Here is a 12480-nt window from a genome sequence, read left to right as displayed (position 1 = left end):
TGAAGCTGTAAGAGGGTTTTAATAAGAAGCTTATTTTTTTTTATTTCAATCCAGTGACGAATCAAAATTTCAAGGGAAAAACACAATATATCTTTTTTTTTTTTAGGTCCATAAGGCAGCCATACTTGCAAGGGAGGGGATTCCAACATCTGTCTTGCCCCCATTTCAAAGAGCTTAACTCTTTATATTATGTCCAAACATCTATGGGTAGCACTCACGGTCCATGATTGTAGCAAGCTAAAATTATTCCATACGATAAATGAGCTTTCTTACATGTGCAAATAATAATAATAATTATATACATACATATATATATATATATATATATATATATATATATATATATATATATACACACCCCACCCATCTGGATGGGTTTCCCCAGCCACTCTGGGCGGCTCCCAACAGATATTAAAATACAATAATCTATTAAACATTAAAAGCTTCCCTAAACAGGGCTGCCTTAAGATGTTTTCTAAAAGTCTGGTAGTTGTTTTTCTCTTTGACATCTGGTGGGAGGGCTTTCCACAGGGCGGGCGCCACTACTAAGAAGGCCCTCTGCCTGGCTTCTTGCAGCGAGGGAACCGCCAGAAGGCCCTCGGCACTGGACCGCAGTGTCCGGGCAGAACGATGGGAGTGGAGACGCTTGTTAAAACAGCTTGTTTACATGGACTAGATGATGATTAGTAAAGTAAATTATCAGATGCAGTGTTCCTTGTATAGAACCAAAATCTGCCCGTACAATAAAGGAGGCATATCATTCTTAACCCTTTCCTTTGTAAACACCAAGGGCTTGAAACTTAAGGAGAAAAGATGGGGTTCTAGCAAATGTTACGGTTGTACTGGATATGCCGATAGAAGCAACATTCCATTGTTTGTCCAGTCAAAATAAAAGGAAGGATGTAGCTCAAAGATTTAACACAAACACGACACGTTTCAAGCAGGGAATGTAAAAGAATATAATGCCCAAAGATGTTCTCTCCCCTCTAATTCCCCTGGGCACTTTTGGCTTTCATGTTGTTGTTGTTTTTTAAAAAATGCATTTTTGATTTCTTTGTAAAGATTTGTTACTAGTGAATTATATTCAAAGCAAGTATTTTAATGAAAGTTTGTGGGGGGGGCGGGGGACAAGCAAACCAGCATCTCAGCATTTATAATGCAAAGGCACACACCTAATGAAAAGGAGGACAATATCATTCAGCAGTTTGTCTTTCTTTCTGAGCTCTGAGGGAGTTGTAAAATAACATTCAAGAACTGCGGGGATGTATCTTGGTAGTTTCTTTTGGAGAACAACAATTACTAATGCCTTCATTATTATACAGTAATTGTAAGCGTAGCTTAGGATGCTGTAATCTAGTGCCAAGCATTCATCTTATTGTTTCACACGCACTCGAGTCATACTTTATTGAAAAGCTTTCTTTTTCCCCAAAGTTTTGGTGTGCACAATAGAGGAACATTTTGCATCTCTCATATTACTACCTCATTTATCTCATTTTATTGTTATTTTGGTGGGCCGGGACAAAGCATGGAAATGTTCTAAAATAAATATCCCATAGGGAATGTTCTTCATAATATGCGCTATCCCAGAGACAAGATTATGGGCAGTGCAAGATTGAGTAGCTATATCCATCGAAATGGTTTCGGTCTATAAAATACTTGGGAGATAAACCACCCAAAAGTGAATCAAAGCTGCAAACTGCATGAGTGCGGTAATCTTGTGGAGCTTCCATTCATTTGAAAGTGGTGCTCTTGTACAGCACCCATCTATTTAAAACATTCTAAGTCCTTTCTGGTGGCTGGTCTTGAAATGTTCGCTGGGGTTTCCATGCAAGACTTCAGTGGGATTGCACTTCTGCATGGGCAGTATCTGAGACCTCAGCAGAGTCTTAGGTCTTTGGGTTGGCAATCCGTCTTCTCAATTGCCCTCTTCCCTGGATCACCTTATTACACTTACCCAGTAGCAGTGGAGATGACCGAATATACCCTGAAGTTCTCAGGGATGCATGCACCCCCCCCCAAAAAAAATGGTTACTTCCATGACCCCCTGAATGTGTTTAATACATATCTGGACAGAGACAGCTTTGCTTCAGTTGCCTATGTTCTAGTAGTCTCTGGATATAAAAGCATACTGAAACATCAATCATTAAAAACTTCCCTACTTACGAATTTAATGCGTTCCAAACACACATTTGTAAGTCGAAAAAAATTGTAAGTCGAATCCCATAGGAATGCATTGGGAGAAAAAATTCGTAAGTCAAAGCAACCCTATCTAAAAATTCGTAAGTAGAAAAAATCCTATCTAAACAGCATCCAAGATGGGGGACGGAGATCCATTCGTAAGTAGAAACATTCGTAAGTAGAGGTACCACTGTATAGGCTTTCTTTTCTATCACTGCTGATGTCACATGAACATACAAATGTGAAATGAGGGGCCAGTTTTGAAATATTTTGTTTCTAGTAAAGATAAAGGGACCCCTGACCATTTGTCCAGTCGCGGACAACTCTGGGGTTGCGGCGCTCATCTCGCTTTAATTGGCCGAGGGAGCTGGCATACAGCTTCTGGGTACAGCTTCCTCTTTCTACCGCATTTCCAGTAGAAGACACTATTTTCATCATACATATATCATTGATTTTGAAAGTGAATACTAGATGAACCAACACTTTAAAATTACGGTAGTTAACTTAGTTAAGAGTATTCAAAGCATTGTGTCTCCACGTTTTTTGAAACTCAGCTTTTTCAGATTTCACGGAAAACCATTAATATGAAAATCATCTTCATGGCAGGAAGGGTTGGAGGGGGGTTTGGGTAAGGCATCCTTGAGATGAAACACTTCAGGCTGCTTTGGACTATGGCAGGTTCCACACCTTCCTTACCAAAATACTTTGATGAAATTTGCCTCCTCTCTCCCCAAACCACTGGAATGCCCCTGCCTGCAATATTCGCTGCCGTAAATGGGGTGGCAAATTCTGAATGACCCTTTCTTATTTAGCCCCGTGCAACTCTTAGCATGATTTCTATCTCTGATATTGGGAACTGCAAGTCTACTGTTTTGGAAAGGAGGCTTTGCTGACTCCTAAATACTTACGAAATAACATTCCATCTGTTCTCTAACTCTAGAAGGGCCTTCACATTAAAAATGCAGCATTATAAAAGGATATTGTTTGCATAATTGACATTTTGTTCCTCTTGTGTGTTTTTCAAGGTTGAATAAAATGCAGCACGCAGCAGTGATTGATCATGTTTAATCAAGGAAACATTTGTGGTGGTTAGCGGAACCAAAAAACCAAGAAAGGTTAACTTTTTGTACATGGATAGCAGATGCTAGTAACATGTATTGCATATCTACATTATTTTTTTCAAGGCAGGCTTGTTTTGCTTAGTGTGCCTATTTTAACCCAATCACCCAACCCATTGATTTTTGTCTCCACAAATCTAATGTTTCCAAAAGGTGCCTTGGCTGACATCCTAAGCACACTGTGCATGGCAGCACAACTTCTGGGGCAGCTCACTCCAACTGTGGACTCCCACACAAAGATGTGGCAATTACACTCTGCAACCCCTTGGCACCTGAGTATGCCAAGAGGAGAGGAGTCACTGAATCCCTCTCTCAGAGATGCAGGTGGACCTCTCAAACTATTTAACACATTAATATAAGGGAATTCAAGGCATCATGCATAGGGCTTCCATGTATATTCAGACCTGCTTTACTTCAGTCAGGTGATCGCACCATGTGTCCTCAGGCCATAGCCAAGTGAAGGGAACACCTGTGTGCATTGCAATGCACTCAGCACTGACTGAATGCTCAAATGGGAGATACAGAAAAAGGAACAAAATCTCCCACTAGTTCCTGCTTGTCTGCACTGTGCAGATGGTTCAGTTCTGGGATTGAAATGCTACAGGTTACCTATGAAAGCCTTAAGCAAGACAAATTCCCTGGTCAGATCTAATGGTCAGCTGCCTTTCTCTTGTAGGGCAAATAGCTTTAACCATTTGGTCCAAATCCTCCTCCTGTGCAACTCTGCTTAGCCTGTAGATGTGTGTGAGAGAGGAGGAAGTATACCTTTTTTCATAGTTTTATCCTGGGACAACCAGATGGCGCTGTGGGTTAAACCACAGAGCCTAGGGCTTGCCAATCAGAAGGTTGGCGGTCCAAATCCCCGTGACGGGGTGAGTTCCCGTTGTTCGGTCCCAGCTCTTGCCAACCTAGCAGTTCGAAAGCACATCAAAGTGCAAGTAGATAGATAGGTACCGCTACAGCAGGTAGGTAAACGGCGTTTCCGTGCACTGCTCTGATTTGCCAGAAGCGGCTTTGTCATGCTGGCCACATGACCCAGAAACTGTACGCCGGCTCCCTCGGCCAATAGAGCGAGATGAGCGCCGCAACCCCAGAGTCGGTCACAACTGGACCTAATGGTCAGGGGTCCCTTTATCCTGGGACAACCAGTTCAGGTGTAGGCCAAGTTGCATGATGAGCACTTCTGCACAGTCCAATCCCAGGATGCACTGTTCATTTCTGTGCACAGGACCTATGTGGATCATGTTGATTCTTTAGTTATTGTTTTAAATCTGCCTTTCCAATAGGTGATTGTCAAGGGAGTTGCTACAGTTAATAAGACACACAAAAAACCCTGCAACAGTAGGATGAAAGCAAAAATGGCACAGAATAACATGATATAACAAAAGTGAAATATGCAGGCAATTAAAAGCTCCTAAAGAAGTTACTTCCTACCCTAGTGCTACTAGTAGAGATTTCATTTACTTCACATTGTAATGGGAACTTGATTCATGCGTTCTTAAACCAAAACAACCATCCCCCCAAAAAATCCACACCTCTCTGAATTTTGTGATATATTTCTCCACACACACCCCAAAAAGTGTACAAAAGTGCATATATTAGGGGAAGCATGCATAAATGATGTATATATTTATGTATTATATTACATAAAAATTATTTGCAAAAAATGTGAATATTAGAAGAACTACATTCTAAAATGCTGGCATTTTTTTTTTACTTTTTTTTTTTTAAGAAGACACACAATGATGCAGAAACCTGGTAAGGCAATAATGCAGAGTCTGGTTATTGGACCTGAGCAATTCTTGTCTGCCGACTGAGGAGAAAAGCTGGCTGTGTCTAGTGTTTGCAGCTCAGTTGGCTGCAGAGCAAACCCTCCTTCCCTCCCTCCCTTCATACTGTTTTGAGTTAATTTTGCCTTAACCATGCTTTTCTTCCTGTGCATGCTGCATTTGTCTTTGCTATGGTTTCCCAATGGTTGCCATATTCGGAGCCGGTAAAGAATTTGCCTGCAAACAGATTGGACCCGTTGGCTGGTTTTGCTTTCCTCGTAGCAAAATGTCACAACGTTTTGGGTGTGGAATCCTAGTCATCTAGGTTTGCATCACCCCCAACCTAAAGCAAGTGTGAACTCAAGGTATCCTATGCGAGGGGGTCTAGGTGGAAGTTTCTGTTCAGAAGCCAAGTGTTGGGCAGATGGGCCATAGCTCTTCCAGCGGTAGCCTGGGTGTGGCTACCTTGGTAGATTAGTGTCTTGGGGAGGCCACAATCCTTGGCGCAACCCTGATCTAAATTTCAGCCATCCAGTAGCCAATGCCCGAGCCAGAGTCCACCTACACCAGTAATCAATAAAGTTGTAGCCATTTTTTATCCCAGATCAAGCCTTGTCAAGGTTGTTCCTTTACAACATAGCTGCTACCTTTGCAAAAGGGGTTTAGGGTGCTGTGACTGGGCCACAGTGCTGCTGCCTTTTTTTTTTTTTAAGTCACTGATTAGCCTTAGCTTGTCCCGCTCCGCCCCCCTGCTATTTCCTTAAAGTTGTGTGATGGTCTCATTAGCAAGACATATAGGGTGGTGGGACCCCTCCTTTGCAGGGCCATCATGCAGCCAGATTCTTTACTGCAAGAACCTGGATAAAAGTCTCCAATGAAGATCTCTGGACAGGTATAAACAGGAGGGAGGGGGGGTTTCTTCTGGTAACTTGGCCCCAATTCATTTAAGGCTTTACATCAGGCTTTGCCAACCTGGTCTTCTTCAGATGGCTTGGACTACAACTCCTATCAGCCTCAACCAGGGCATGCTAGCTGGGGCTGAAGGATTGGATAGACCAAAACTTTTGCAAAGCATCACGTAGGCAAAGGCTGTTTTAAAGGTTAATAGCACCCATTTGAATTGGGCCTAGACTAGAAGCTTTTTTGGGGTGTCTGTAAAGAATAGAAGGACAGTTAACAGATAGTACATTAAGAATAAAGTTATTTGAAAATTAGGACACTCTCTTAACTAAACACATGTCAGTAATCCAATTAAGCATCTCTCCCCCCAACCCGCCACCGCCTGCCTTCCTTTTAAAGAAGGGGTTTGGGACAGCACTGTCAGTCACAATTATCTCCACATGGAAAGTTTAAGCCTAATGTTTGAAATAATTTTGCTATAAAACGGAAATCTGCATCTCTCTCATAAAGACACAATGAAGCTACAGAAGATACCGGCTTTTGTTGCTGTCAGATAATAACATAGTCTGGCGCCATCACAGTTTGTTCCAGCAAATAAACTCTAGTAGATGACAGATTTATTAGTTACTGTGCCTCACTCAATTTGAAACAAATATTGGGGGTGCAGCAGCAGAAGATGTGCATGTTGTAGCAAGAACAGAGTCCCACGACACTGTGAAGATTAAGGATTTTATTGTGGCATAATTGTAGGCACATCGCTTTGTTCTTTGTGTGAGCTGTTATTCAGATACCTATCAACTGAGGATAGCAGTTCTTGCATATAATAGGCTGGCCTTTAACCAAATATGCCCAAGGTAAGGAACATCATTGGCACCCTCCCTCCAGCCATTTAATTCTTAACCCCTTATTTTTGATTGAATTGTGGCCTGTGTCATTGTTTTGAACACACAATGTACATGCATGATTCATGCCTGCCACGTAAGATGATGAATTTGCATGGATGCATCTGACCGGAGTCGCTCTTCTGCATGCCATTTGTTAAAGCTCACACAAAGAATCATTTTAAAGAAGTTAACACAGCATTGGCCACCTACAGTATGTCAGAACCGCCAGCTTTACAAAGTGAAGATGAATTGCTTGTGCGAATTGCTTCCAGCTGCTCAATAGTTGACACAGTGGGTAGTTGAGGGACAGTTTGGGGCTCCTCAAGCCTGGAAACTCGGAGGGTTGATTGTGTCATCTACTCCTAAATCAATCTACATGTGAGTGTGAATTCACATGTACACCCATAGGGGGGGGGTTGTAATCAGTGGGACCATGCAAGGGGTGGTTGAAATCTGTCGCATTTCTGTGTAGACACCGGATGTATACAAGATAAGAATGTGACCCATTTGAACTCCAGTTACTGTTCATCTGACTATGACTTTACACCTATAGAAATGAAGTTGCTGGGTTTTTGAGTTGCCACCAATTTCCTTTGTATCTCCCTAATGTTAACTTTTGCAAACCTGTGTGTTTGTGCATATTTAGAGACTCTTTGCACATTACATTATTTTCTTACATGGAGATGTTTTCTAAGGAGGAATACTCCATTGTATTGGAAAGAAAATTCTCATACGAATTTTCGTGACTCCAGCTTGCTTGCAAAATTCAATTTTTATTTTCTGTTATTTTTATCTTATTTATTTACTTGTCTCCAACATTCCTATATAGGTGCTGCCAAATTTAAGGGTTTTTTTGTTGTTTTTTAAGATATCTGTTAAAAAAAGGTAAAGGGACCCCTGACCATTAGGTCCAGTCGTGGCTGACTCTGGGGTTGCGCGCTCATCTCGCATTATTGGCCGAGGGAGCCAGCGTACAGCTTCCAGGTCATGTGGCCAGCATGACAAAGCTGCTTCTGGCAAACCATAGCAGCACATGGAAATGCCGTTTACCTTCCCGCTGTAGCGGTTCCTATTTATCTACTTGCATTTTGACGTGCTTTCGAGCTGCTAGGTTGGCAGGAGCTGGGACCAAGCAACGGGAGCTCACCCCGTCACAGGGATTCGAACCGCCGACCTTCTGATCAGCAAGCCCTAGGCTCAGTGGTTTAACCCACAGCGCCACCTGGGTCCCTAAGATAGCTGTTAAGAGATTGAATTTGGCACGTTTACATTTAGCAGAATTCCAACGGGAAAGGCCGAAGAGTTGAGGAATTGTTGGGGAGGGGGTGTTAAATAACCGTCTGATTTCGGGTTGGTTGTGCTGGAAGATTGCTACTTGCCCCACAGTGCCTCCCAATCCCATTCATGCCCAACATTCATTGTCTTTTATCACAATGAGTTTAAAAAATATAAATAAATCCCCAAGGCTGCTGTATTGCAGTTATAACAACAAAATAGGATCAGAAGAGCGTTAGAAGCAGAAACATTGCAATATATGCAGAAGGAATTATTCAGGAATACAGCATTGTATAAACCAATACTTATCTTTTCAGATTGTCATCGCCAGTATCATGTGCAGCTATAATAAAGACGATTGGACTGAACTTGCCAAAGTGGCTGAGGTAATGGCCTCTTAAAATGCTTTCTCATCCTATTCCCTCTCCCTCCCTCCCTCTCTCTTACTCTTTTTACTTTTTTATTCCATGAGAGAGACTGCGAAAGAAAGGAAATTCCAACCAAAAAACCGAGGGCTTAAGACATATCCATTATTGCTTGTTTCTTCTGTGTTTTCATTAAAATGATAGAAATGTAAATTAAATGACTCTATTGCATAGAAGCGGTCCCCTGGACTTTGCATTCTACCTGAAAATTCTTTAGCCTTTGAATCTCTACCCTTTTTATTTGCATTTTAAGCAACCCACATATTATGACGGATGCCCTGATAAAATATAATTCTACCTTTGAGAACCTAACTTGATCTTACCTTGCCTTCAGGCACTCTAGTTTGACAGCACCAGAAGAAATTTTGAATATAAAACTCTTGAATATTTAAAGTATAAAAGGCTCATTTAATGCTGTTCCGCTTCTAATACAGATTTGCAAAGGCCGGGGGGGGGGGGGAATGTCGGCGGCACAAAAGCTATTGTACATAATAGCAGTTTGTTGGTTTTCCTATAAAATAAATACCTGCTTGTACAAATAAAAACATCTTGGTCAAGCACCTGGAATTTTAGCACTCTCTCTCTCCCCCCCCCAACCTCTTTTTAAAGCAACCTTTAAAATTGCAGCATTATCAAGGTTACGCAAGAAATACTTTATTAAGGCAGTCATATATAGGCTGAAATTGCGTGCATCAATGTGCGCGCTGAAATTATAAATGAAGCTGCATATCTGTCTACCCTTTCCCAGAACTCTAGATATCCAAGTGGTATTTTTTTTTCCTGGACTGTTTCACTACAGGTGGGGTTTGTACACTTGAATACATCCATGGGGAGTGTGGAGGGGGCTTTCCTATACATCAAAAGCTAGTGTGTGAAGGAGAAGGACTCAGGCTTAGTCTTCCCCTTGATGTTCTCTCCCTCCCCCATGAGTAGGTAGGGTTAAAAAACAAACAAACCACAGAGGAGCATCAAAACACGGACTCTGCCATCTGAAGTGTCAAATGATTCGGGACAGGAAAAAGGTTGCCGTTTGATTCTGCTGAATGTACCGTTTTAATCTCGCACTGTAATGAAACTGCAGGTCCTTGGAGAAATAAAGTGAAATATTAGGACCTAATCCAAATCTACAAGTGTGCAGCTGTTGGAGAAATTTAAAAGGTGTCCCTAGGCTGGCCCTATCCCTCCCAGAAACCCAAAAGAAAAGGATGCAGGCTCCAAGTACAACGCTTCAGGTTACAAACTCTGCTAACCTGGAGTAGTTACCTCGAGTTGAGAACTTTGCCCCAGGATGAGAATGGAAATCGTGTGCCAGCGGCGCAGCGGGAGCAAGAGGCCCCATTAGCGAAAACACGCCTCTAGTTAAGAACAGTTTCAAGTTAAGAACGGGCCTCTGGAACGGATTAAATTTTGGGATGCACTGCTAAATCTCATTTCCCCATCTTACCTTATTAAAATCCAAAGCGGTCTCCACTGTTTACATCGACAAATGTTGGTATTGTGCAACGGGGATTAGGAACCCGGTTGTGGTTGAACTCTGATCCCCATCAGCCCCAGCCACCATGGTCAGAACAACTAGAATTGTAGTCCAACATCTGCAGGGCCCCGGTCCTCATCCCTGCTGTTCAAGTTCCTCTTTTTCTGAAATGAATGGAGAGTATACTTTGTGAAATTCTGCTTCGGCAGTTTTTAACTGGTCATGTATATCATTCCATTTGGTCTTGATGGGGTTTTTTTTTAAGCATGACAGGTCCCCCCCCCAATTATTACTTCTCAATTATTATTTTTCTAGAAATGATAAAAATCATTCTTATTTTGCAAATTATCAACATTGCCCCACAGGTTATGGCCTACATGAAAAACATTTTTAAAAAATAGAAGAAAGAAAACAACCCTCTCCCTGCCAAATACTTGTGACCTTCCAAGGTGCATAAGCCCTAGAGGAGATGCAGTCAGGTCTCCATAGGAGGCCAGCCATGTACACTAAAGGTCAACCTGTCATGGAAGTAAATAACAAAAAGAACAACAAGCCCACATGCATAGGTTGTGAAGCTCAACAGGAAGGGGAACGCTTGAGGAAAATGATGGATAGCATTTCTTCTGGTGGGTCTCTTTGGAGTCTAAACCATGGCCACACAGCAGGCAAAAGTCACTCCTGTCGCTCAGAAACAACAAAATGCAAACCAGATTCTAACCTTGCCTAAGTAATAATTTTAAAGCACACAGAGAGGGGTTTTTCCTGCTTTGCTAAATCAGAAAGCATGTGTAATACTGACTGAAGTTATCCCCCACTCCCTGCTTTGACTCTTAAACCACTTACTCTATCGCAATACCACTGGCTTTGATAAGGTTATAACTGCCGCAGAACCACTCACCAAATCCACAGTTGCTTTGCCTTTAATTGAGTTTGCTAGTAGATCAGTATCTACTGATAAGGGTTACAGGTAGGTAGCCATGTTGGTCTGGTGTAGTCGGGGGGGGATTCTTCCAGTAGCACCTTAGAGACCAACTAAGTTTGTCATTGGTATGAGCTTTCGTGTGCATGCACACTTCTTCAGATACACTGAAACAGAAGTCACCAGATCCCCACATATAGTGAGTTGTCCGAGTGTATGTGGCAGCAAAGTTGGCATCTGGGTTTATTGTAGGCTCTGGTACCAGTGTCCATGTTAAGTCTGGTGGTTGTATTATTGTGGGTGAGTTCTTTTTAGAACTAAAATATCCACCCAATGAAGTTTAAACAACAGATCAACAGAGCCAGACTCATACCCAGAGAGAACTTGCTGCAAGACAGACCCAAAAAAGAAAATAACAGAACACCACTAATAATCACATACAACTCCCAAGTTAAAACAGTACAACGCATCATCAGAGATCTACAACCTCTCCTAGACAATGACAGTTCTCTTTCTTAAACTCTGGGAGGAAGACCTTTCATTGCCTACAGACAGCCACCCAATCTTAAACAACTCCTCACCACAATAATACAACCACCAGACTTAACATGGACACTGGTACCAAAGCCTGCAATAAACCCAGATGCCAACTTTGCTGCCACATACACTCGGACAACACCATTACTGGCCCCAACAACATCAAACATCTTCTAACATTGTGTATGCCATCAAATGCCAACAGTGCCCTTCAGCTCTCTATATCGGACAAACAGGCCAAACCCTACGCCAAAGGATAAATGGACATAAATCTGACATCAGGAATCACAAGACAGAGAAACCAGTAGGAGAACACTTCAATCTCCCAGGACATTCTATACAAGATCTCAAAGTAGCTTTCTTATTACAAAAGAATTTCAGAAATAGACTGGAAAGAGAGGTTGCTGAATTGCAGTTTATCACCAGACTTGGAGCCATGGAGAAACCTGGTCTAAACAAAGACATTGGATTCTTATCTCATTATACATGATAAAGATATCTTTAGCCATTTCACCCATTGCTTTTCCTGTGGGACCAATTTGCAGTTGTAAACAGTCGCAAATTCTTCCTGCGAGACCAAATGTGGTCATAAACAGTCCGGTTTCCTACCACCCTTTTGAGTGGTGCCCCCCCACCCTCTCACTATATGTGGGGATCTGGTGACTTCTGTTTCAGTGTATCTGAAGAGGTGTGCATGCACACAAAAGCTCATACCAATGACAAACTTAGTTGGTCTCTAAGGTGCTACTGGAAGGATTTTTTTTTAATTTTTTTTCTACTGATAAGGGTGACAGCTACAACAGAAAATTGTGTCCCTGCACCTTCAGTAGGAGTCGATTTCAAGGGTGTATTACAAAATTTATATACCGCTTCCTAGGACAAAAGTCCTCTAAGTGGTTTATAGTAGAAAGTCTAAAATATTTATTAAAAACACCAATTTAAAAACCATTAAAAGCAAGTTACATGAAATGATTTATTCTAAACAGGTTCTAAAGCTCAGG

The 12480-nt window shown here is 41.9% G+C and overlaps 1 protein-coding gene across 4 annotated transcripts in view; it reads left to right on the top strand.

Moving 5' to 3' along the window:
* DPYD (dihydropyrimidine dehydrogenase) overlaps positions 1–12480 on the top strand; it is a 520906-nt gene that overhangs the window by 371822 nt on the left and 136604 nt on the right. For all 4 annotated transcript variants that reach the window (XM_088673792.1, XM_035123774.3, XM_088673794.1 and 1 more), the window contains one exon: positions 8442–8510. In XM_088673792.1, coding sequence (XP_088529918.1) covers positions 8442–8510 — 69 coding nt within the window. The remainder of the gene's footprint in view (positions 1–8441; positions 8511–12480) is intronic.

The sequence above is a fragment of the Zootoca vivipara genome, chromosome 7, assembly GCF_965207765.1.
Source record: "Zootoca vivipara chromosome 7, rZooViv2.hap1.1, whole genome shotgun sequence".
Lineage (NCBI taxonomy): Eukaryota > Metazoa > Chordata > Lepidosauria > Squamata > Lacertidae > Zootoca > Zootoca vivipara.
Note: the sequence above shows the minus strand (reverse complement) of the source record. Positions and strands in the feature narration are given on the sequence as shown.